Source organism: Kogia breviceps, chromosome 12, assembly GCF_026419965.1.
Source record: "Kogia breviceps isolate mKogBre1 chromosome 12, mKogBre1 haplotype 1, whole genome shotgun sequence".
Classification (NCBI taxonomy): domain Eukaryota; kingdom Metazoa; phylum Chordata; class Mammalia; order Artiodactyla; family Physeteridae; genus Kogia; species Kogia breviceps.
The window spans coordinates 1,774,511-1,802,035 of NC_081321.1; the positions used below are offsets into that span (position 1 = coordinate 1,774,511).

The 27,525-nt window shown below is 41.9% G+C and overlaps 1 protein-coding gene across 6 annotated transcripts in view; it reads right to left on the bottom strand.

Annotated features, from left to right (window-relative positions):
• Positions 1 to 27,525, bottom strand: part of ERC1 (ELKS/RAB6-interacting/CAST family member 1) — a 368,179-nt gene that overhangs the window by 45,032 nt on the left and 295,622 nt on the right. For 4 of the 6 annotated variants that reach the window (XM_067008466.1, XM_067008465.1, XM_067008468.1 and 1 more), the window contains 2 exons: positions 14,719 to 14,817; positions 13,189 to 13,254 (listed from right to left, as the gene is read on the bottom strand). In XM_067008466.1, the coding sequence (XP_066864567.1) occupies positions 13,228 to 13,254; positions 14,719 to 14,817 (126 nt within the window). In that variant the 3' untranslated portion in view covers positions 13,189 to 13,227. The remainder of the gene's footprint in view (positions 1 to 13,188; positions 13,255 to 14,718; positions 14,818 to 27,525) is intronic. The other 2 variants (XM_067008464.1, XM_067008463.1) reach the window with 1 other exon arrangement.

Sequence of the window (27,525 nt, forward strand, 5' to 3'; positions counted from 1 at the left end):
ACTGGGAGGCCCGGGCTCCTCTGAACTGGAACTCCTGCATCTTAGCACCTCCTGCACCAACGACAACGTGTATGTTCCAGGGAAGCACGGCTGTTTGCCCAGCTGCCTGTCTTACCTACGATTAGGTGAGTTGCTTCCCTCATGGAAGATTTGTGTTAGTTAGCCACGGAATTCACCGAGGCGGTCCTCAGCATCTCATGGTCCTAACTAGGAATTTTATCTACTTGAACACTTCTCTGGCAAGAGCAGCTGTGGCATCTCACATGTTACAGCACCACGTGTTAAGCAGACACAGTGGTGTCACTCTTTAGTGCCAGGGAAGGCGACGTGACTGGCTGTGGCGAGGGCCACGGCGACGGCCGTTAACACGACCATTCAAACACCGCAGCCACATGCACGCAGGCCCCGGGCTGGTGATTATGTTAACTACTGGGCACCTAGTTTCAGAAACGGTGGTGAAAAAAGGCTTTTTTACCCAGAGGCTACCCTGACCAGAGACAGATTTGTATCACTCATGTTGTGTGCTACAATATCTGCGCTGCATTGACGACTCTCTGAAACACTGCAAAGCCACAAAGCAGTTAACAGCATGGGCCCCGGAGACAGACTGGCTTACCTCTGCGGCCTGCAACCTTCTAGCTATGAGACCTGGGACCAATTACTCCGAGGATAGTATACTTTATGAGACTGTAATAATCCACGTGTCCATCACATGGTAAGCTTCTTCAATAATTATTCAGCATGATTATTTCCAAGAACTTGTTTTACCATCTGTAAAACGGGAATGACAATTCTCATCCGTGTGAGCCTTTGAGCACGTGTAAAATGCAAGGTACTCTTGATAACTCCAGCTGACACTCTGACCCCGAGGACACCTTAACCCTATCATGTGCACTGAGCTCCACCAATGACCGGATGGCTACAAAATGGCACATGAAGAGATGAGAAGCACAGAGAAGAACTGGAAAAGCAACACAATAGACCAGGGGTCGGTAAATAAATGACAGTCCATGGACCAAATCTAGCATCACTGCCTGTTTTTGTACAGTCCATCACTAAGAATGGTTTTTCAAGTGGTTGGAAAAAAAATCAAAAGGCTATTTGGTCACATGTGGAGATTATCTGAAAATCAAATTTCAGTGCCCACAGATAAAGTTATATTAATCATAATCACATTAACCTTCACTCATTTACACACTGTGTGAGGCTGCTTTCCCACTGCAAGAGCAGAGCTGAATAGTTTTGACAAAGAGTAAAGTTCACAAAGTATAAAACATTTACTATCTGGACCTTTATAAAAAGGTTTGCCAATCTCTACAGTAGACCTATTCCAGATAACAGGGTTAACTATAATATTAGGGAGGAAATGCTTATCATTTTCTTACAGATTACTTAAGAAATAAATAATAATTACTGTTAAAAAATTCAATTCACAATGAATAGTACTTGTATCAATAGTAATACCAACACAAAACATTGGCTAAATAGAAAACTGGATTTGGCAATGGGCATAAAAAGAAAATTCACAGCTGTAGAAAGTTCTAATTAGTAAAATTTGATCTGGACAAAATACCTGATTGATAAATAAAGTCATTATAAAGTTTAAGTATGGAAAAGAATTGATACTAAAATGATTCAGTAAAATAAGAATATATGGAAAAAGATGGACATTTTCAACTGCACGCATGGAAAACTGATAAACTGAATTAACTTAGTTGCAGCTCCAGCAAATATTCAGTGAAAATCCCTTGACATTGGTATAACCTGATTTAGATGTTTGTGAACAGATCAAATGTTTCTATTGAGTCAAACATTCTCAAGGTTAAACAAGGATAAAACACTAAGTATATGGTTCTGAGCGCAGAGAAAGTTATTTTAGCGATCATCGAGGTCATCAACACCTGCCTCCTTGCCCCACTTTCTAAACGAAAAATTCAACGCCCGGGGAGGTGACCCAGGCCGTGAATGTGGCTGGACCGAAGTCACTCGGCGTCCAAGCGCCACAGCCACCATGGAACACGTGGGCTTGTGCAGGGCTGTTCATATGAACAGTGCCTGTAGGCAAGTTACCTTTCTGAACCACAGTGGGGCTTTCGGGCTGTGTTCTCTGTCTGGGATGTTTCTGGGACCCCAGCTTCCCAGCGACGAGCACACTGGCGATCCTCCATCCCTTCCGCCACCGCGGCATCCGGGCCACGTGGCCTCCTCCGGGACAGAGCCAGAAGCTCTGACATCCCTCCTGCCCACCCTCCACAGGTCGCCACGGCACACAAAGGTCATTGCGATGCACCCGCGCTGGCGGCACCAGCCACGAGGCTGGTCACCCTGCCCCAACGCCTGTGGAGGCTGGCGGTAAGTCTACACGTGCTTTGACATGGCTCCCCTCAAAAGGTAAAGCCTAAGATGCTCTGGCCCGTTCAGCGCAGACGGTCTCAGTGCCTTGCGCTGAAGGAACAGAACGCAGTAGAGGTGCTGGTGTGTGACTTCCGATAACGGGTCATAAAAGTTACTGTGGCTTCCTCCTTGCTCCCTTCTCTTGAATCACTCACTTTGGGTCTGGATGGTGAGGTACTGAAGGTTCCTGCTGGTATGAGCTGTGGGTGAGCATTCTGGAACGGATGCTCCATCCTCACCAAGCTTTGGACAACTACAGACCCAGCTGACATCCTGACGGCCCTGAGCTGACACCCTGGAGACACTCATGCAAGAGCTACCCAGCCAAGCTGCCTCCGAATTCGTGACCTGCAGAAGCCACTGACCTAACAGGGGTGTATTGCTTTCAATGCTGCCAAGTTTTGGGGTAATGCGTTATGCAGAAATAGAGAATCAATTCACACCCTAAGCAGTATCCACAGGCAGCTACTGAGAGTGCAACAGATTTACAGTCTATCTGCTTGGCAATCGCCTATCGCTCCTTCAAGATGCAGCACAAGTGTTACCTCCTCTGTGAGCCCTTGAGTCTCTGCTGCAGACCTGGGTTTTCCTATGGCACCTCAGATAATTTTTTCCATTGGAGAAAATCTGTCCTTTAGTATTTGTTTTATAGTCTTGAAACATGTATTTCAACCCATGAACCTAGTGCAGTGTAGGTACATGGGAGACTCCCAATAAATATTTTTGAGTTAATTTACTCATTTCAGTCAGTTTCAAACCAAACAATAAAAACTTCAAACCGCACTTACGGACTTATTCTGTATGACCTCAGGACCCAGGTGTCAGTAATAGACTGTGGAGAATGTGCATCTTAGTTCGTAAAAATATGAAGTCAGGGATAAACACTTTGGTTCAATTCTGGAGGATGTAACAGTGTGAATACTAGATTTCAAATAGTGACCCGTCAACAAAATGACTATGAGAATTTAAACATTTAAGATTTTTTCATTTAATACCCAAAATGCCAAAAGAAAAATCTGAATAGCTTATTTTATATTCACATGAAAAGGAAACCAGACAGTGTAACAGCTTTTGGGGCTTGCCAAATCCCTCCTCATGCAGAAAGTTTGTGATTCTAGTCTTGAAGAAGAGAGAGAGGTATATGTTCGGTGCTGACTATCTTTCAATGAAAAGAAATGAAGTCTTGCTAACAAGTGGTTTGCCTTAAAACCTGAATTTTCACCGCAAAGAACGAGCCATCTGTTTTGAATATTTTAAAGACTAAGCCTCTATTTGGGCTCAGCTTTGATCTCCTAGGATAATAGGAAGACAGTGATACAGTCCAGGTACACCTCAATCAAGTGTGCTCACTTAATTTATCCCAGAAATGCTGACTGACAGATCCAGCTGGAAACTTTAGTCTCGTCATCCCGGGCTCAGGAAGAAGGAGGCAGACACATCAAGGGAGAATAGCTTTTTTGTTTTGGTTGATGATACATTTTTGTGTCCAAGAAAATATTCCTTTAACCCAAAACAGACAGTAACCCTAAAGATAGAGAGAATGTATAGAAAATAACAAATTAGGGAGAAGCTGAGGACAAGTTAATGAAAGAAATACTGTAGAACCCTATTGTAACAAGACTGCTGTTAAATAGTTCAGATAAAATGCGAGTCAAATCACATCCTCCAAAACATAACTCTATAAAATAAAAATGTGATATAATAGGCAAGTGTTAGGCCTATCTTCCAAAACTGGTATTAAAAGGGCTCCAGGGCTTCCCTGGTGGCGCCGTGGTTGAGAGTCTGCCTGCCGATGCAGGGGACACGGGTTCGTGCCCCGGTCCGGGAGGATCCCACGTGCCGCGGAGCGGCTGGGCCCGTGAGCTGTGGCCGCTGAGCCTGCGCGTCCGGAGCCTGTGCTCCGCAACGGAGAGGCCACGGCGGTGAGAGGCCCGCCTACCAAAAAAAAAAAAAAAAAGGGGTCCCACCACATGTGAACTGAGGGGTGGCTGATAACCTTGACAATGTGTTCTGGAAGGTGGACTGGGAAACGGGCAATCCATGTCATAACCATGTCAGAGTACAGGATAACCTGTTAGGGTACAGAGTAGATTAAAATATCTACTACAAATGCATAAAACTTAAAATACATGCAACTTTTCTTCAGGGTAAAAGCTCACCAGTTTTTTATTTCAAAAACTATTTATTGAGCTCCGTAGGGTCCCCTCATTTTCAGAGGACTGTGAAAAACAATTAGGATGTGAAGAATTTTATTTTGCATGAAGTACAAGGATATTTTTATTGTCCCGGAAGAATGTCTGAGTCACGAATGATACCACAAACAGGAGGAAGACGGCACTTCCTTATTAGTCAAATGCTGGTATCTGTTAAGGTAAGAACCCACGCATCTGAGAGCTCACGTTCCAGAGATGTTTAAAACACTGCAATTTTCAGTCTAAGAAATACATCAAGTGAGTCACAGGACAATGTCACCTTAAATCATTCAGCGGAAACTACAAAAATGTAGGATGTACCTGTGGAACACTGTAAACTCTGTCTTAAAAATACATTGAGAGAAAGGTCTCTCCCCCAGATTACTCACAACTCACCGATCCCTGCCTCACTGAGCTCATGTGATCACCAAGCCTGTCGAGAATCACTTACAGCCACCGTGCAGGGGTGGCGCTCCTGCTTCTTTCTGCGGCCTGAAAATAACCCTCAGGTCAGAAAACTTCAGAAGAAAGTGTCACCTGCTGCCAAGGGTGCTTCTTAAAGGTGATTAGGTCTGACGTCTGTGGCTGACCTCCCACACAGATACCTGGGAGAGGTGTCTACACTGTTGCTCAGGCAGTACTGGTGACATCATTGACAATTAAGTAAAGAAGACATTTCTTTTGCTGCAGGAAAAATTAATTACTAGGATTGTGGGTTACTTGTGCAATGGGAGGAATGTTACTATATTAGGAGAGAGGAGAAATCTACAAAGTGAAGAGAAGCATCAAAGGATCTTGTAAATATTCGAGGATTTTTACCACAATCACTACCAATGTCACATAGTCCTTTACTGAGCACTTCCTGTGTGCCAGGCAGAGGACGAAGTGCACTGAATACATTATTACATGTAATCCTCCCAAGAACCTTCACTATAGGTTTTATTACTGCCATTTAACAAATGAGGAACCTGATGCTTAGAGAACAGGTTGAGTGACTTGTGGGAAGTTACACAGCTACCGAGCTGGACTCAACTCAGATCTGGATCCAAAGCATGCTATTTACCACCAAACTGAACGGCCATAAAGTAATATAACTGCCGTATAGGGGACACAGGAGAAAACATGCTTTGTCAGTTTCACAGGTAGGATGTGATAGGAGAAAATAAAAGAGTCAGGATAAATAAAATCAGAAACGAAAGAGGAGACGTTACAACTGATACCAGACAAATACAAAGAATCATGAGGCTACTACGAACAGCTATATGCCAACAATTTGGACAGCCTAGAGAACTGGATTAATTCCTAGAAACATACAACCTACCAAGACTGAATCATGAAGAAATAGAAAATGTGAACAGACCAATAACAAGTAAGGAAACCGAATCAGGAATTAAAAACCTCCCAAGAAAGAAAAGCGGAGGACCAGCTGGTTTCATTAGTGAATTCTACCAAACATTTAAAGAATTAACACCAATCTTTTAAAAACTCTTCCATAAAAATATAAGAGGAGAGAACTCTTCCAAATTCATTTTACAATGCCAGCATTACCTGATACCAAAATCAGAAAAAGATGCCACAAGAAAATGACACGCCAATATCTCTGATGAATATAGATGGAAAAATTCTCGACAAAATATTAGCAAACCAAATTCAACAATACATTAAAAGGATCATATACCATGATCAAGTGGGGTTTATTCCAGGGATGCTAGGATGGTTCAACATCTGCAAATCAATCAATGTGACATACCACATTAACAAAATGAAGGACAGAAATCACATAATCATCTCAATAGGTGCAGAAAAAGCAACTGACAAAATTTAACATCCACTTATTAAAAAAAAAAAATCTCAACAAACCAGAAACAGAGGGAACATTCCTCAACATAAAAAAGGCCATATAATGACAAGTCCACAGCTAACATAATACTCAATTGTGAAAAGCTGAGAGCTTTTCCTCTAAGATCAGGAACAAGACAAAGATGCCCACTCTCACCACTCTTATTCAACATGGTATTGGGAGTCCCAGCCAGAGCAGTTAGACAAGAAAAAGAAATAAAAGGCAGCCAAATAGAAATGGAAGAAGTAAAACTATCACTGTTTGCAGATGACATGATATTATATGCAGAAAACCATAAAGACTCTGTCAAAAACTGTTAGAACTTATAAAAGAATTCAGTACTATTGCAGGATACAAAATTAATACACAAAATCAGTTGCATTTCTATACACTAATAACACACTATCAAAAAGAGAAATTAAGAAAACAATCTCATTTACAATTGTATCAGAAAGAATAAAATACCTAGGAATAAATGTAACCAAGGAGGTAAAAGACCTGTTCCTTGAAAACTGTAAGACACTGATAAAAGAAATTGAAGAAGACACAAATAAATGGAAGGATAGTCTGTGCTCATAGATTTAAGGAATTAATACTGTTAAAATGTTCATACTACCCAAAGCAATATACAGATTCAATGCAATCCCTATCAAAATTCCAATGGCATTTTTCACAGAAATAGAACAAAGAATCCTAAAATTTGATTGAAACCATAAAAGACCCCCAAATAGCCAAAGAAATCTTGAGAAAGAAGAACGAAGCTGGAGGCATTATGCTCCCTGATTTCAAATATATTTCAAAGCTATAGTAATTAAAACAGTATGGTACTGGCATAAAAAGAGACATATAGATCAATGGAACAGAATAGAGAGCCCAGAAATAAACCCATGGATATTCTGGTCAATTAATTTATGACAAAGGAGCCAAGAATATACAATGGGGAAAGGAGAGTCTCTTCAATAAATGGTACTGGAAAACTGGACAGTTACATGCAAAAGAAAAAAACTAGACCAAAATCTTACACCATACACAAAAATTAACTCAAAAAGGATGAAAGCCTTAAATGTGAGACCGGAAACCATAAAACTCCTGTAAGAAAACATAGGTGGTAAGCTCCTTGACACAGATCTTGGGGATGAATTTTTGAATCTGACACCAAAAGCACAAGCAACAAAAGCAAAAATAAACTAGTGGGACTACATCAAACTAAAAAGCTTCTTCACAGCAAAGGAAACCATCAACAAAATGAAGACAACCTAGTGAATGGGAGAAAATATTTGCAAATCTTATACCTGATAGGGGACTAATATCCAAAATGTATAAAGAAGTCATACAACTCAATAGCAAAAAATTCAACTAAAAGTGGGCAGCAGATCTAAATAGACATTTTTCCAAAAAGACATACAGATGGCCAACAGGTACATGAAAAGGCACTCAACATAACTAATCATCAGGGAAATGCAAATCAAAACCACAATGAAATATCACCTCACACTTGTTGGTTACTACCAAGAAAACAAGTGATAAGTGTTGGTGAGGATGTGGAGAAAAGGGAACCCTTGTGCACTGTTGGTGGGAATGTAAATTGATGCAGCCACTATGGAAAACAGCATGGAGATTCCTCAAAAAATTCAAAATAGAACTACCATATGATCCTGCAATTCCACTTCTGAGTATATATACAAAGGAAATAAAATCACTATCTTGAAAAGATATCTGCACGCCTGTGTTCCCTGCAGTGTTATTTATAATAGCGAAGACACACAGACAACCTAACTGTCCACTGATGGATAAAGAAAAATGTGGTGTATATACAGTTACCCTTGAACAATGCAGGGGTTGGGGCACTGACCCTCTGAAGAGTCAAAAATCTGTATATAACTTATAGTTGGCCTTTTGTTCTGTGGTGCCTCTGTATCCATCATTCCATAACTGCAGATTCAACCAACTGCCGATTGTGTAGTACTATACTATTTACTATTGCAAAAAAAAAAAAAAATCTATGTATAAGTGGACCTGTGCAGTTCAAACCTGTGTTGTTGAAGGGCCAACTGTACACACACACACACACACACACACACACACACACACACACAGAGTAATATTATTCAGCCAATAAAAAAGAAGAAAATCCTGCCATTTGTGACAACATGGGTGGACCTTGAGGGTATTATGCTAAGTGAAGTAAGTCAGACAAAGAAAAAGACAAATACTCTACAATCTCACTTACATGTGGAACCTAGAAAAACCAAATTCACAGATACAGGGAACAGATCTGGCAGTTGCCTGTGGCGGTGGGTAAAACAGTTGAGGGGTCAAAAGGTGTAAACTTCCAGTTATATGATAAGTATGCCCTGGGGATATAAGGCACGGTGTCTATTGTATATCTGAAAGTTATTAAAAGAGTAGACCTTAAAGTTCTCATCACAAGAAAAAAAACTGTAATTATGTGAGGTGATAGATGTTAACTAAACTTACTGTGGTGATCATTTGGCAATATATACGTACACCAAATCATTATGCTGTGAACCTTGGACTGATACAATGCTATTTGTCACTTATATCTCAAGAAAATGGGGGGGGAGGGGGTTGCCACGTAGAGAATGAGCTTTGGTTTAAATAAACGTCAGGAGAATAGTCAAAATGTCGGCAAAGATCATTAAAGTCAGGTGCTTATAAAGCTCCCATTCTTCCACTACCTCTCTACTGAAAGCGCTCTACACTGTGTATGCAGCCAGATTATTATTTTCTCTTATGGTTTAACTTGGAGTACCTCCTCACTGTATTATTATAAGGTTCCTTTTCTTTTTCTTCCTTCAGTGTTAAATGTCACAAGGCTGGGGCCAATGCACAGTTAACCTGGGAGTTTACTAACTTCCTAAAGTAAATACCTTTTTATCCATAGCATCTCATCCTCTATGACAGGGGTCCCCGACCCCCAGGCTACGGACCGCTACTGGTCCTGGCCTGTCAGGAACCGGGCGGCACAGCAGGAGGGGAGCGGCCGGTGAGCGAGCGAAGCCTCATCTGTATTGACGGCCGCTCCCCACTGCTCGCATCGCCGCCTGAGCTCCGCCTCCGTCAGATCAGTGGCACTGGATTCTCACAGGAGAGCGCACCCTGCTGTGAACTGCGCACGCGAGGGGTCTAGGCTGCGCGCTCCTTATGGGAATCTAATGCCTGAGGACCTGAGGTGGAGCAGAGGCGGTGATGCCGGCGCTGGGGGGCGGCTGCAGATGCAGGTCATCGTCAGCAGAGAGGTCTGGCTGCACGGAGACCGTCATCCGTCGACTGCTTGCAGACTCATCTCAAAACCCTGTCAGTGAGCGGGAAGTGACAACGAGCTCCCCCTGACTCTGCATTACGGTGAGCTGCAGAATCATTTCATTATATACCACAATGTAATCATAACAGAAATAACAATAAAGTAGAAATAAATAAGAGAAATAATAATAAAACGCACAATAAATGTACTGTGCTTGAATCATCCCGAAACCATCCCCCCACCCCCCAACCCCCGGTCTGGGGAAAACGGTCTTCCACGAAACCGGTCCCTGGTGCCAAAATTGGGGACTGCTGCTCTGTGAGACGTCTAAAATAACAGCATAAAAAATAAACATATACTTTTATATATAAAGGAAATGATGTTATCTGGCAATATGCTGTCCAGAAAACACTAGAAAGTCAATATTCAATAAGTATTAATTGAATGCCTGTTATTGCCAGACAAGACAGAGTGACTTTTCGTGTTAGTTTACACTGCTCCTTGTTGACTTAAGACTAATAAAGTAGACTTGAAGACGAAGAATATTCCTGGAAAATAAAGAGGGATACTTCATAATGACAAGGAGGTCAGTTCATCAAGAGTATACAACAGGGCTTCCCTGGTGGCGCAGTGGTTGAGAATCCGCCTGCCGATGCAGGAGACACGGGTTCGTGCCCCGGTCCGGGAAGATCCCACATGCCGCGGAGCAGCTAAGCCCGTGAGCCATGGCCGCTGAGCCTGTGCGTCCGGAGCCTGTGCTCCGCAACGGGAGAGGCCACAACAGTGAGAGGCCCGCATACCGCAAAAAAAAAAGTATACAACAATCAAAAATGGGTGTGCAAATAATAACAGAGCTTCAAAATACATGAAGCAAAAATTGAGAATTCAAAGGACAAATAGAATAATTCCAATTATACCTGGAGAGTTTAATACTCCTCTCTCAGCCTTTAACAGACCGCCCCCCACCCCCCTGCCAATTTTTAGTAAAGTCATAGAAGATCTGAACAACGCTGTCAGCCACCCGGACCTATCAATATTCAGAGAAACACTATACGCAATAACTAAAGCATATGATTCTTCTCAAGAGCACATGGTACGTTCACCAAGATGATCATTTTCTGGGCCATAAAGCGTAAGTCTGAGAAATGATTACATCTAGTAAGGCTCACACTTTGCAGGTACACATGGTGTTTTAAAAAATTTTTACACACAAAACATTATTTATGTTCTTAAGTTTGATAAGGCAAATCATCAACTTCAAAAGCTTGAAATTTTGTTAAGAAAATCTGTTCTCTGTAGAATTAGCAAGTAAAGTGGCTAGCAAGTCAAGACTCGGGCAATGTTTTCGGGATCACTCATGCATTTCTTTAGGTAAAACCTTTATAATATAGTTATATTCACAGCACATTTCAGAAAACTTGAAATACTCTACCATAGAAACTCCAGCCGTAGCCAGCTAATTGCAACTGCACTCTGTTAAGCCAACGACTGTTAATGTTTTAGTGCAGTAAGATCAATAGTGCAATAATTAAAAAAAAATTGGTAGCATTTGAACACTTGTTAGGAGTTAGATTCTATTGTGGGAGAAGAAAAAGGAGAATGGAGACTCAGGAACAAGGTCATGTGAAGGTGGCTCATTTCTCAGTCTCCCGGTGAGGTTACCTATGGGCCGTGTTTCCTATGACACCAACGGGGCTGGGCTTCCTGCTAAGGCCTGCACAGAAGCTCCTGTGTTCTGCCAGAACAGACAAGGCAGCTTCACATCGGGGAAGGAGCCTGCTGAACTACATTCAACTCCTGCGTGGCCCCAACAAGCTCCACGATGACCAACTCCACCCCCGCCCCCCGTAGGGTGTAGCGTAGATACAGAGAACTAGCACACAGACTCTCTCAGCTTCAGCTTTGTCTGGCGTGCAGGGTTCAAAGAGCTTTTTTTTTTTCTTAATTGGAGTATAATTGCTTTACAATGTTGCATTAGTTTCTGCTGCGCAACGAAGTGAATCAGCTATAGGTACACATATATCCCCTCCCCACTGGACCTCCCTCCATGCCTCCCATCCCACCCATCTAGGTCCCCACAGAGCACGGAGCTGAGCTCCCGGTGCTGTACAGCAGGTTCCCACTAGCTGTGTGTTTTACACAACGGTGGTGTATTTATGTCAATCCTAATCTCCCAATTCATCCCACACCCGTTTCCCCAACCCCCGTGTCCACACCCCCATCCTCTACTTCTGTGCAGATGGATCTAGAGTCTGTCATACAGAGTGAAGTTACATCAGAAAGAGAAAAACAAATACTGTATATTAATGCACGTATGTGGAATCTAGAAAAATGGTACGGATGAACCTCTTTGCACGGCAGGAATAGAGACCCAGAGAGCTTTGCGTTTGGCATCACACATTTCAGCTTCTTTCACAGCCTCAGGATAAAGCCACATGGAAAGGTGCGCGTCTTCACAGCGCACGCCTCTCCACAGCTTACCTCATTGCTCTCCTCGGCTGTGTTTGCAGCGAGAGGTCTACACGACCCTCATCGTTTTAAGGAGGGTAACACCAAGACACAGACTTTTCAGGAGGAACCAACTCCAGCAGAGTGAGGTCGCCAGTAAGCACGGGCAGTGAATCCAGGGGTGCAAGGCCACCAATACGTGTGAACTTACTCAGCGTAATTATTATTTTTTCTAAGAAAAGGATTTCCGCAGTCAAACCTCCAGGGCATGGGATCAAAGAGAGATACTGACACAGCTGGACTATATTTTCTAGCCAACTGGCCTGGAAAGGAGAATCTAGACAGTGTCCTGGCAACCGTTTTAACACGGCAGCAATCCATAAAAGAGGGAAAAAGAACTCTGTAGACCGACTTTTAAAAAAGTCTTCTTTTGCTTCTTTATTTCTCTTTATTTACAAGGACAGTTTGGGGGTTAATATCCAAGCTCTAGGGGTTGTCCAGGTAGGCACTCTGGAAGAATTACTGACCCTGAGAATGCAGAGCATCCTCCTATAGACAGAAATTAAAGGTTTTAGTCCACAGTACAGGTTTTTTTTTTTTAAGACTATAGAATTTAACTTATCATAAAAAGTATATCCCAAACCTACTGCCAGAGTATCTGATCAATTTTCTATTTCCAGTTTGATGTAAGTCACTATAAACCTTACCAGGACACTGTAAAATCATGCTAGACAGAGTAGTTTATAAATAAAATAACAACAGGAGAAATTTATCAATAGTTACATGCCCTGGAAGTTCTCCCAAAAATGCATAAAAGAAATGATAAAAGTGACTATTAACACACAACAAGAAAAAAAGCCACAAAACCCCAAACCCCACTATGTCAGAAGCATAGCAATACACACAGGAATCAGGTGAAATGAGAAGGCAGAGAGCACACCAAGGATGTAGTGGATTACAGAGAAACAAGACGTGAGATGATCGTGTGAAAAAAAATGACGGCAAACAAACAGAACGCATGTCTGTAGTTAAGGAGAGCCGTTTCTCACCGTGCTGAACAAATGGCTGCCCTAGGAGCACGTGGACGGCTATGCCCATATGCCCTCCTCCTCGTCCTACGTGACGGCAGAGACCCCAGAGCAGCGTGGGAACGAAAAGAGCTGGTTAGTATTCAAAACAGAGACACAAGCACACTGTAGGCAGCAGCAAACAGTAGTCTCTAATCTCCTGACCCTTTTTATCAGCTCTGACGCGTAATTAGTTTGTCACCGTACTTCCAGCCTTCCGACCTCTCCGAGACGCTCTCTCGATCCACTGCTGGATCGGGGCAACGTTATCAAGTGGGAGGCTTTTCTTAATTTTTCGCCTTTTCCTCAGCCTTTCCCCGTTCCCGTTTGCCTCCCACCACTTCGAGGTATCCAACTCCTTGTATGTATTAGCGAAACCTGTTTCAAGCAAAGGATCTCTTATCTTATATACACTGGCATAAACTTAATTCCAGGTATCAAGAAGCAGGCAGAACAAGCAAAATGATGTCTTGGCAGGGACAGACTGCTGACATCAAGGCAGACAGTTCTCCATTCTACCTGTGTCAAAGGTTGTACTGTTTTCCCTCTAAAATATAAGGCCTGCCTCAACTAGCTAAGAAAATGTCATCAAACCATGACTATACCTTCTGAATCTTAGAAAAAAATTGCATTTTTGATATTATTGCTGCTTTCACCTGCAATATTTCTTCTTCTTCTCCGAAGACAAAGCTATGCTATCATTTGGAGGAGATGCTCAGTGGGGGAGTTTTCCTTGACTCTTTAGTCATATGGATGTAATTACTTAACTATTATTTTTCTCCCTCAGCTGTATATTTTAAGATTGAGTGTGATGGAGATGTTGAAATCTGACTTTTGGCAATGGGATATGAGGTAATCTGTTCACTACTCTCCCCCATCCATCATATTCAAGATCTTGGGAGAGTTTCCTTCTTCCAAAAAAACTGGCATTGAATATGGTTCCCCTTCAGGCTGACGCATCACTGCCTCTTTTGCACTGATGAGAAGCTGAAGGCAACAACTTAAGAATGACATAGATGGAGGGATCCACCAAGGAAACGGGAGCGAAGAAACTGAGTTTCAGTCTTCACATCTACTAGGTGATGAGCAGAGATTTTAAAATTTGCAATTAAATAATATTCAATAGTTACGGTTACACTGCACTGTGTGCGCCTAGCTGACCTCACAAGGCAAGTTTTGTTTTTCTACTGAGGCGCTGTTTCTTACATAAGAAAAGCAGGACAGTTACAAATTAGTGAGTATCTCTGAGAAGATTAAATTTTTTTCTCATCCCAAGGATTCTTTAGTGCCCTCAAATCTGCTGAGTATCTCCTCTTAAAATATTCAGAATCATGTACCACCGCCCTCTACAGAAGCTGACTCTGTGTTTAAAAAAAAAAAAAAAAAAAAGTTTTCAGAAACTGATTATTTTTATTTTTCTAACTTGTACCCCAGAATCTGTAACGTGCTAGTACAAAATACATCAAAACAAGAGCATGCTGCTTTTCACAGGACAATCAAAAGCGGCCTCACCTGGTCCGGGGAGGGTTTGCGGCCGCCTTGGCTGCAGTGGGAGGGTCTGAAGTGGTCGTCCTCATAATTGTCCGCCATGAGCTTCATTCGGTTTTGTGTCTAAGAGGAAATGACGCATAAGGGTAAATGTAGGTAAAATTTCTGTGACCCACTGCAAAGTAACAAGTGCCTTAAGAATGTCCTAAGAAAGGATAAAACGAACCGCATCTGAAATAAAATAAATTAAACACAGGATTTCTGAGGATATCGGGGGAAGAAAGTTTAGACACTATTATGGACTGAACTGGGTTCCCTCAAAATTCATGCGAGGCCCTAACCCCCAAGCCGACTGTGTCTGCAGACAGCCTTTAGGAGATAAGTTAGGGTTCAGCGGGGTCACAAGGTGGGGCCCTAATCTGATGGGACTGCGGCCCTGTAAGAAGAGGAAGCGGGAGGTGAGCCCCCCTGCCACACGGGGACGCAGTGAGCGGGAGGCCTCCGTGAGCCAGGACGAGGGCTCTCACCGGAACCACGGCAGCAGGCACCTTGCTCTCGGACTTCCCAGCCTCCAGAATGGTGAGAAAATAAATTGCTGTTGTTTAAGTCACTCAGTCTATGGTATTTGGTTATGGCAACCCAAGCAGGCTAAGACAAGCACCTAAATTTCCACGGGAATTTTGGAGGGAGGAGTAATCTCCCTAAATTAAGCACTTTATTGCAGTGCTTGTTTTTATGTTTTAAAATAAAGACTGGATTATACTACATGTAGGATAGAACTCTGCTAACTCTATTTTTTCACTTCGTGATATATCCGTTTATAGGACCCATCTCTCCAGGTTACCATAAAATCACTCAACTCACCCTTTTTAACAACTATTCCATTTGGGGGAGATGTTATATAACATACAGACCATAAATATTGGGGGGAAAGTTATCATTATCTGTAAATGAAATCATTATATACCTAGAAAATCCAAGAGAATCAACTGAAAAACGACGACAGTTTACAATAAAGTTCAGCAAGGTGGTCAGACAGAAGCTATATACTAAAATTCAATAGCTTTTCTTTACGCCACCAATAGACAATTAAGGTTTTGGAAATGAATTGACGATTCTGAAACCCTTCTCTTCCACCCTAGACCAGAAGAGGATTATTATCCCTCTTCTCCATGTTCACCAAAATGGAGGACTGGATTGGTAATTCTGTGTGCTCGGTTAATTTAAAACCCAGGTGAATGTAATATATGTATATATGTATGTATAAAACATTTTAGAGAATTCCCTTTGCGGAGCAAGCAATTCAGAAAATGCACGGTACAAACACTATGCATAAAATCAAACAGCAATATTGTTAAAACCTGAAGTTTTGGGCTTCCCTGGTGGCGCGGTGGTGGAGAGTCCGCCTGCCGATGCAGGGGACGCGGGTTCGTGCCCCGGTCCGGGAGGATCCCACGTGCCGCGGAGCGGCCGGGCCCGTGAGCCGTGGCCGCTGAGCCTGCGCGTCCGGAGCCTGTGCTCCGCAACGGGCGAGGCCGCAGCGGTGAGAGACCCGCGTACCGCAAAAAAAACCACAACAAAATCCCTTAAGTTTTAAAAGCATTAAAAATACATTTGCTAACATATGATTCAAAAATGTTCACTGTAGATAATCTAAAACACAAAAAGAAAAAAAAAAAGAAAAATTTCCTGTAAATCCCTCTAACCAGTGATAATCATTGTTAATATTTAGGTGCACCTGTTTAGCCTCTTCCCTATGAACATAAAAGGTAGCATGCTTTTCCGATTTATTCTCTATTTCTGCTACGATATGGCATTTTTAAAATTGCTATATCTTATGGTATATTTTGATATCTGGTAGGGCATATTGTCCTTCTCCACCAATTCTGCTTTGTCAAAATCTGATTGGGTATCTTTGACACATTTTCTTTTCTAGATGAATTTAAAACATTTTGTCTAGTTCCATAAAAAAGTTTAGAGAGATTTTTCTTCGGTATTTTTTCACATAATGATGCCTGAGCAAGGGTAGGGCCAAAGTGCCTGGGTCTGAACTCTAGTTCTGCCTCTTACCAGCTAGCTCAGCTGGGGCAAGCTACTCAAATGCTGAGCCTCAATTTCCTCACCTTTAAAATGAGAATAACAATACCTTCTCCCCATAAGACTGTTGTTAGGATTAACGGAGTTAATACAAGCTCTTAGAAAGGTGTGTGGCATACAATCAACACCCAATAAATTTCAGCTATCACCATCGTTATGAACATTTCTTTTCACGTCATTAAGTATTATTCTAAAACCTAATTTTAACTGGCTGCATAGTATTCAGCTGAACAGACGTTTAACGAGTCCCATATTGCTGGGCATTTGGGCTCTTTACATTTTCACCTAGTAATATACGCACATTTCTAAGCCAGTTCCTCCCTCCAGGATATAATGACAGCAGAGAAAATACTTATCAAGAAATTGTCTGTGATATCAAATTTCTCTTTTCTGAGATGACTTACAGGGACCTTGAAAATACGTAGGGGGACTGTTCCTTATGTCAAGCCGTACTTATGACAAATGCAGAGTCGTCTGCAAGGCAGCCCTGGGGAAGCGTGAGGGAGAGAGCAAAGGGCAAAGGGGCGCCCTGGACAGTGACGACATGCTGCACCTCGCTCACTTTCACATGGGTAAGAAACACTTCCCGTGGACTTTCATAGGACCCTGCAGCAAAAGTACACTTGGATAGTTATTATCTTAGAACATGACACGCAGTCTTTAATGCCTGATACCTAGTGTGAGTTTAAAAACTTAGAGAAGAACTAATAAAGCACATGCAAATCCACTTTCAAGGCAGGATGTATCTCAAGTATTTCTCAGGAATGAGAATGAAAGCCTCACACAAGAACTGATCACAGGAGACAGATAAGACCACAGGTTACTTATTTGATCCATGTAAGCGAATGAAGAAATTAGTCCTAAGAACGTCTTCATTTCTGAAAGACATGAGGTTTATCAAAATTTAGCTAGTGTTCCCAGGTCAAATATTCATTAATTTGGTGTGAAGTCTGTTTCCTGCACAGTCAGAAGTTGAGCATTAAGTATCTGACGGCTCACAGAGCAGTAGATATTATACAGATCATATAAACGACACTCTGCTCAAGAATCTCTTGTTCTACGCTCTTCTTAAGATTAAGACCAGCAAGCAAGAAAGGTACTTTATATCCAAATATTTTCCCTCTTGAACCATGCCACGTGCATGTGCAGAGAGCCGAACTCCCATGGTCCCATGACATGAAGAATAAAGTTGTTTGAAGGAAAGTAGGAGAAAAAAAAAAAAAAAGGACAGGAGGAAACTTGCTGAGATAAACTTTTTAAGCTGTAAACGCATATCTGTGTAATAGGTATACATACCCTCCCAGAGGAAAAGTTCATCGTTTATTCTGTTAATCTTTTCTTTTAGGACTAAAATGTCAATGCTCAAAAAAGGTGGTACAGAAACTATATATTTCACAGAAAAATAGTTAGGCTAAGGAACAGTATATGTTGGTTATTCAAACCCAGGTATTAAAAGAAAAGGTTTGAATTCTGATCAGAGTTACCTGGTTGTTCACTAATCTTTCCTTTCTGGTTTCTGATAACGCTATTAACCCACCTGAGAGTCTTGGAAATAATACTACTTAGAAATATGCTGAGATATTTTAGAAAACATAGCATAAATAAGTCTTAACCTAACTAGCATTATTTCCAATTATAATTATCTTTAAGAAAGCATTAAAATTATTTTTGCCTACATTTGTTAAACTTTGGAAATCATTTTATTATAGTGAATTTTAATTAAACTTTAATTTGCTGTTTCGGTATTTGATATACAAAATGAGAAAAGCATAATCTTCATCGTTTTCAGGTGGGTGGGACTCTGTTGGTTATAAACTTAGCAACATTTCAACAAATTACCTGTGAGCTTTATTTTCAACTTCATTTCATGAAAAAGTATAAGTTAGTCATTAATTACTCTTGAGCTGTTCACTTCACACGCACTTGACTGAAGATCACCCTTCTAGCTGGGAAAGCTCCTTTCCCACCGGTCGGACAGCTTTGGGGGGACTCCCGTGAAGCAGTGCAGTAGGCAGCGGACGGCAACTAGATTCGAGGAGCACCTGTGCTGAACGTAGCCCAACGGCAGTCGTGGTCAGACTACCTTCACATCCTATTTATTTTCTCAGCTGGAGTGCAAGGTATAATAGAAAAGCGTGTTTCCTACGGGTTTTGTTTTGCTTTTAAAAGAAATCAGTTTAATGTCGGTCCTCATTAGGACCTACATGTGCACGGAGTAACCATCCCGTGCATTCTGTGTACGGAAGCAGACTTCCTGTGGCCTTCGGACATGACATTACTCTTGCGTCCTGGCAAACATGTGCTAATAAGCTCGTCTTGTACATTTCTCGCCCCAGATCTGGAATCCGCCGGTTTACCAAAGAGCTCATTCATTCAGTGGGACAGGAGCGGGTGCTGGTTGCTCAGTGCTGCTGGATTACTGCTTTCTGGTTGTTTCAGTTGAGAGCTAGGAAAAACTTTCTTTCTTCTTAAGAGGGAGAAACTTATAAATTAACAGTGATATTTTCAATTTAGTTTTAAGATTCTATCTGCATCTTAAAGAATAAGTCTTTACTTAACTTCTTTGATTTTATACTTTGTATATCTTTTTTCCTCTTATGCTGAAAAACCTTGGTTCCTAACAATAATGACAATTACTTTTCATTTGCTTTATCCATCAATTTAATTCTCTGAAAATACCAACACCAATTAATCACTATCAATATGCCTTCAGGATGAACTTTAAAATTTCTTTGCATTATTTTTTCTTTTCATTGGAGTATATCTTACTGAGAATGTACAGAGAAAAATCTGTAATATATAAGGTTAGTTGAAATAATTCTCTGCTGTATGTGGCTATGCAACAATTTAATAAATAACTAGATTCATTTGTTTCAGTTTGTTTACAAAATTCAGGAATTGCTTTCCCCTCTTTCTGATGTAATTTTATTTTTGATTATGTAAAACATCCACATGATTCTAGAGTCAAACTATATAACCAGGTACTTTCAGAGAAGACTTGCTTTCAATCCTGCCTTCTCTATCCTATTCCCTTCCTCTTTTCATAGGAAATTTTTGGGGTAAATTTTAAATTTACCTTTAAATTGCTCTTTATGTAACTGTAAGCAAGCATACACTCTCACATTTATGAATTTACCCACTTTTCTCTCATAAGAAGTAGAATATGAAATCCACAGTTCTGAATCTTGCTTTCTCATTTAACAGCATATTCAAGTAGTCACTTCATAACAACAGAGATGTCTCCCGCTCCCTTCTACAGCTGCACAGTACTCTACTCCGTTGGATGTATTGTAATTGATTCAACCAGTATCCCACTGTTGGGTATCTGAGTTATTTCTAATCTAGTGCTACTACAAATACTGTAGCAAACACTATGGTAGCACACATGGAATTACCTTGTATATGTGTTATTTTGTAATTTTGAAAATGTATCTTTGGGACAGATTCCCAGAAGTGAAGCTTCTGGGTCAAAAAGTGAAAACATAGGTAAGTCATTTTATTACGTGTTGCCAAATTCCCTCCACAGGAGGTGTACATTTTGTGCTCCCACCAGTAGAGTTTTAAGAGTGAGTGACACGTTCAGCCCTGTCAACGGAATATGCTGTTAAACCCTTCCTTGATTTTGGCCAAACAGCACCTCAGTCTGACTTTATCTTAAGATGAGAGAGGTTGGGCATGTATTCATGTTTAGAGACTATCTGTATTTCTTCCCTATGATCTTCCGTTCCTACCTTTTGACTATTCCCCCCACCCCCCATTAAACTGTTATTTTCTTCTCCATTTTTAGGAATGCTCTTTTTTGGGATATTAGCTCTTGGTGATGTAAGCTGCAGTTTCTCTTCTGAAGTCTGACATCTGTCTTAATTTCCTAAGCCCACACTCTCAACCACAACACGATCCTGTATCCACCCTTATACTTCCTCTCTTTAGTTATTTGAAAATCTTCCAGAAAATATTGCCCGTCTAGGATCTTAAGTCTTCAGAGAAGTAATCCCCTCTGTTACCTCCTCCTCGTTGTGGACTGACTGTGAGCTCATCCTAAGGGTCACCTGTTTTTTCCCATGGGAATATTGTGAAGTCTGGGCTGAGAAGGATCCCAGCAGTGATACTGTAATTGCTTCTGCTAGGCTCTACTGGGGCATACATTTTTATTCTAATGTTTCAGGTAGGAGTTTCCCACACCCAGTGGCAGTATCAATCTGTACTCTGAATCTGCTGGAGACACAGGCTTCAGAATTCTGACATCTTATAAGGGACCTGGGGTTCCTTCCCAAGGTCATGGCAGAGAAGAGCTTTTCTCACCTACCGGTGGTAAAGGTTTGACTCAGTCTTATTTCCTTTCCCTTGAATGGCACTCGTCTGACTGTCCCACCTCGCGGCAGAAGTTCAGTTCCAGGTCCCCAGTTCATGTCATCCTAAAGTCCCGCCTTCTTTCCCTGTAAGGGCACTAAAACCCAGCCCCAGCCCTAACTGGTCACGACTGGTCATAATGCCCAGGGCTGCTGCTGCTTTAGTTCACACCCTTCTTTGCTTCTGACACCTGCAGATTTTTCTGTCAATGAGCTCAATCATGCATCACAAATTCTGAGAGGGGGTTAAAGCTTATCCAGTATCTTTAGGTTTGGAACAAAAGGATTTCAGTGTTATTTGGAACCTCTGTCAGATTCTAATAATCTGTCTACATGTCTCTTCCTCCCATGGATTGTGAGTCTGTGAGGGCTGGGACAAAGACTCATTCACCCGTGTATCAACCTAGTAACTAGTAAAATTGCCAGTGTGTATATATATATATATAATATATATATATATAATATATACACACACACACACACAGATATATATATATTTTTCTTAACATATGTTTGTCAAATTCAAGAATCTATTTTCCGTGGTTGTTACATTTGGGATTATATTTTATTCTTGTTCCAGCAATGAGCCTCATATTTTGAAAGCTTTTTCTATGAAATTACCTTTATTAAATAATGCTCTTTTCCATTTGTGTTAATTAAAAATAGATATATTTACCAAACACAACTGCTCATAACTATGAAAAATCCAGCATTACCACAATGAGTTATCTCAGCCAAAAGAAAAGAAAATAGACATTTTAACTAACTAGCAGAGTTTTATCTCAAATAAAAACATAACTGCTGTTACTTATAATAGGTTCAAAAAGAACCCCAGCATCCAGGCTCTCTGCTGTATAAGCACTTATAAGGTTCCTTTCTTTGACTTCCTCATACACAAATTGATGTATGTGTGAAAAGGAGAACTTCTGACTATAGATATTCAGGTATTTATTTTGTTACTCAGTGGATTTTTTTTCTTAAGGTTTCATGTAATCTTCTCTTATCTAAAAGGATATACTTGGATACATCACCATTTATGGCATTAAGCTCATAGGATATCTGTTCTTTCTACATATTCTGTATTTCCTAGCAAAACTCTATTTTTTTTCCCCTCTTGGTAGAAAGCAAACAAACACACAGCAAACCCTGGGTTTTTCCATCTCATTATAATCATTCCTTAGTTCTTAGAAAGGTTTGTGTGGGATTCCTTGCTTCTCTAACTCAGAGACGCACATGTTCCTTCCTTCTCAGCCTCCAGAAAGTATTTATTAATCTTTTTTTTTTTTTTTTTTTTTTTTTTTTTTTTGCGGTACGCAGGTCTGTCACTGTTGTGGCCTCTCCCGTTGCGGAGCACAGGCTCCGGACGCGCAGGCTCAGCGGCCACGGCTCACGGGCCCAGCCGCTCCGCGGCATTTGGGATCCTCCCGGACTGGGGCACGAACCCGTGTCCCCTGCGTCGGCAGGTGGACTCTCAACCACTGCGCCACCAGGGAAGCCCTATTAATCTTAATGCTTAGTCCTGATTATTATGTACGTCTAACACTTTCCTATATGCCATACAGACTGTAACTTTGAACTCTGAAGGACGGAAGCTTATTCTTTCTCTCTTTCAACAAATATTAACATGAGAATAAAGACATATTCAGTGTTTTAAAACTAAAAAATACTTTAAATACTTTATAAGAATTTCTATTCTATTTCTAAATTTTGAGAGCTGTCCTGTTTCTGGCAGGCCTGTGGTATGTATCTGCAGTATACTAGGGTGAAAAATCAGAGCCAGCGGGCTTCCCTGGTGGCGCAGTGGTGGTGCACCCTTTCCACAGAAATTAACTTTAAGTTATTTGATGCTTTTTCTATAAAAAAAAGTAAAAACATTTTCCCCTGTTTGAGGAATAGCTGAGCAGGCAAGGGGGTAATCTTCTAGAATTTGAAGCACTTTTAAGCACACACACACAGAAAAAAGATGCCTTTTAGATAAGAAGGATCAGAATTCTTAAAGTAAGAGGTTTTGAGGAAATTTTATGCTTTCCTTTTACAAAATCATGGTCCATGTGTGGAAAAGGAATTAATGGAATTGACTCAAGATAAAGTTAGCTATAAGTTGTACACTCATGAGCACGTACACTGAAGTATCTTTAAACAAACCCAGGGATGTGAGAGCATTTGGGTTCTTACTGGAAACCGTCCATACGGAGAGCAACTGACAGAAGGCCAGACTCTGCAATACCACCTGTCCTTCCTGTTCTGCGAGACTTCATTATAAAAGGATTTCTCTGTACATATGTGCTCTCACAAACCTTCATATGTGGTTACGCTGGTAAAATCAGCAAATAACGAGCAATGTGTTCTAGGTGTCTTCTCTAGTCTCCAAAGTTACTTCTTTTTTTGTGAAACTGAGCTAAATGGCTTTCAGTCTTTTGTGTAAAGGAAAAAAAAAACCTGACATTTATTAGAATCAGGCCTTTCTAAAACAAAACAAAAAAAGGGTTAAATTTTAAAAAGTATCTTAAACGATCTCATATATTTAAGGTTGTGGAAATACTTCACTAATCATTTCAATAAACTCAAGTGTTTGAAAAACTCTGATTTCTAGAAATAAACAAGAAGCACCAGGCATAGGTGGGTTCTAATAAGGAATGAATACCCATTAAGGATCTTTTATTTTTTTTTTTTTATTTTTTTTTGCGTTATGCGGGCCTCTCACTGTCGTGGCCTCTCCCGCTGCGGAGCACAGGCTCCGGACGCGCAGGCTCAGCGGCCACAGCTCACGGGCGTAGTTGCTCCGCGGCATGTGGGATCTTCCCGGACCGGGGCACGAACCCGCGTCCCCTGCATCGGCAGGCGGACTCTCAACCACTGCGCCACCAGGGAAGCCCCATTAAGGATCTTTTAAAAGGCATCAGTAGCTGAATAAATTAGTGAAACTAGACAGCAAAACTTGTCTGCTACTGGAGGTATCATTTTCTAAATCACATCAGTAAGTGACTGGGGCTGGTGGGTAGGGTAGTGATGAAAATTGTGATTTCAAAAAAACCGGATTATCTGAATACTGGCACTAAAGTTCAACCGCTACTGAGGTCACTTAGATATGTAAACCTAGAACATAACTATTGTCTTACTAAAGAGAAAAGGTAGTTTTGCCTAAGTCTTCCTTCAAAAATAAAGGTTAGCGTTAACTTCTGCTTCTAGAAGATGGAGCAGACATACTTTTCCCCATACCTCTGATAAGTACAAAAGTCAAACTAAAAATTATCTGTAAGCTATACATACAAATGTAAAACTACAGCCACACCAACATAAAAAAGGTGGAGAGAAGACAGACCGGTTAAGGACACTGGGACCCAAAGAATGGCACAGGTGCTAAGTTCCCTGGATTTTCTTCTTGCCTCATGGATCAGACCTGGAGCTGGAAACCACGACCTGGAAGCGCCAACAGTCACAGATAACAAAAGCCTGAGCTCTCTGGCCCAGGAGGCCTAGAGGGGAAAGGGGCAGCCTAGCAAGATAAAAACACGTTAGACAATGATCACTCTACTCAAAAGGTCACAGGAAAAACTGCCACCCGTGGCAGCAAAGCTAAATGGTGAGCTGGGGCCTGTATCCCACAGCCTCTCCTCCCCCCGGGCAGGTGTCAGAGGAAGCCGAGGAGGGGGCAGTAACCAAGCCCCGCCAGTGGCAGCGGGGACAGGCCGGGCGGAGCGGTGAGTCCCACCCCGGGAAGTGTCAGAGGAGGCCCAGTGCCGCCCAGCAGGAAGGAGGCCGCCCCGCAGCGCTCGTGGAGGGAGTCCTACACACCCGGCAGGGATAGGTCAGGGGAGGCCTAGCAGGGGTACGAGTCACACCTCTGCCCGGAGTGGCGGGGAGCCCCACTCCCTGGGTGTCAACAGAGGCAGAGGGGAGCCTGGATTTGCCTCCACCGGGCAGTAATGAGGCCTCACCACCCTCTCGTCTCTGGAGTGCGCCGACGAAAGCCAGCTGGCAGAGACGGTTTAAATAAGATCCAGAGTCACAGGGCGTGACCCAGACCCCAAATGTCCAGAGGCACCGATGAAAAATCACTCCCCGTACCGAGAGCCAGGAAGACCGCGAACTGAATGAGAAAAGACCACTATGGGTAGAGGCACAGGGGACGCGAAAACCTTCTTCCTGACAACAGACTTAGGTCTTTGGGCAGCAGCTGATTAGCTGCCACAGCCGGACGGCGAGGGGCCGGAAGCAGCCGGAAGCTGCTCCGAAGCCCACACAGCACCGCCCTGGCCAGCAAGCCTTGGTTCACTTCCTCCCAACCGCGGGACAGGTCGGGGAGTCAGGCAGTGGGGGTTGCTGAGTCTGCAGTAGACCTAACTCTTAGCAGCCGCTTCTAGGAAACTTCTAGGTCAGGAGAGCCTACTCAGTCCAGCTCTCTGTAGCCATCTGACCACAGTTAGTCTGCAACTGGGTTCATCTAATCACCCAAAACTACAGCTTTATTTTGGTGGTAAGGACACCCCAGCCCCGAGAACCAACAGCACCCCTGCACTTCCTAGGCATGTGCAGGTAGGTCCTTCTGACTAGCCTCCCTGTTTGTAGGTTAAGAAAAATTCCTTCTTTCTCACACATGTAGCTCCTTCTATTTAGATAAATAATAATAGTAAATATTAATTTTATCAACTCATAAGTTATCAATATATTTTTTACTTTTACTGATTTGAAAATTATTAATTTTGAAACTTACTGACTTATTAATCAATATTAATGGACAGGTGGTGTTTATAATATAATTGATTTTTTAAAATTCTTAATTTATGTCACTGAGGATTATACTGTCCTAGAAAAATACACAGAAATTTACTGGCTAAGGATCAGTTCTAATTATATCAAGATGTGAAGTACAATTCATTACCCAACTATATGAAAGACTAGCTCATGAAATAACTGTGGCACTGAAAGTGAAAAGGTTAACCTAGACAAGAGTTAAAAAAAAGCAAGGGTAGGGCTTCCCTGGTGGCGCAGTGGTTGAGAATCCGCCTGCCGATGCAGGAGACACGGGTTCGTGCCCTGGTCCGGGAAGATCCCACATGCCGCGGAGCAACTAAGCCCGTGAGCCATGGCCGCTGGGCCTGTGCGTCCGGAGCCTGTGCTCCGCAATGGGAGAGGCCACAACAGTGAGAGGCCCGCATACCGAAAAAAAAAAAAAAAAAAAAAAGCAAGGGTACTAGATAGTTTTGCTAAGGGATCAAATGCAGAAAGATTGAAAACTTTAGGTTCTTTAAGGAAAATAGAGAAAATAACCTGAAATCGATAGCATTTAGACTGAATTGTTTTCGGTAAGGAATTTTTTTAACCCTACATTTATTTTACCTCTTCAAAATACAGCTGTAGCATTTTTATCTCCCATCCTCCTTGTTTCCAGGAACATATCTTTAATTTAAAATGTCAAAACAGCAAAAAGCCTGTGGGGTACATAATATCACTATTACCTGTGATACACTGCGCCATAAATGCTTAAAGCATTCTCAACACGTGCAAATCATGGAAAAAAGATCTTAAAAGCCCTGAAACCTTATAAAAAACTTCCAGCAGTTCTTATCCAATAAAGCCAATTCTGAACTTTTAACAATAGGGTGGTGTACAGAGGGCATGTTTGCTGAGTTATATCATGTAAGGATTAAAAGAATGGCATGTGTTAATATTTTCATGCAAGTGTCAGAAAACAGTAAAAAGTAAACATAACGCCTATATTCTCTCTTAAGCAAATACATTTTTTTATGGCTTTAACTGGTACTTCTATTTTGATGACTCTAGAAATCAGTATTTGCAGCTCTCACCTCTATCTGCAATCTAACTGCCTTCTTATTTCCAGCTAGGTGGATACACAGACACCTCACATTCCAAATATGGCCTTTCCTCTGGACCATTGGTCCCAACTAGCAAAGCCACCTCTACTTACGCCTCAGACATTCCGCGCTGGCCAGCGGTGCGTGGGTGGGTGTGACCTCGGGGCCCAAGTGCGGAAGCAGCAGCGCCCAACCCGCCAGCTCTCCCTTCCTCTGCTGCAGTGACTGAGGAGGCCTCACGCTGAGAGATTAGCTACAAAAATGGAAGCAGGCCTGCATCACTGAACTGCTGCACGCAGAGACCCGCAGTGGACCCTGCACGACTGAGATGCGTTAAACCAGTGATGCGCCTAGACTAGGCACTACCCTCCATCGCAACGGCCCTCTACCTTAAAATTTTAAATTAATTTTTCCTCTTTTTTTTTTATTGTGGTGAAACATATAAAATCTGCTGTTTTAACCACCCTAGGTGTATATACATTTTGGTGGGTATTAAACACATTCACACCGTTGTGCAGCCGTCACCACCATCCATCCCCACGACCCCTCATCCCGTAAAACTGAAACTT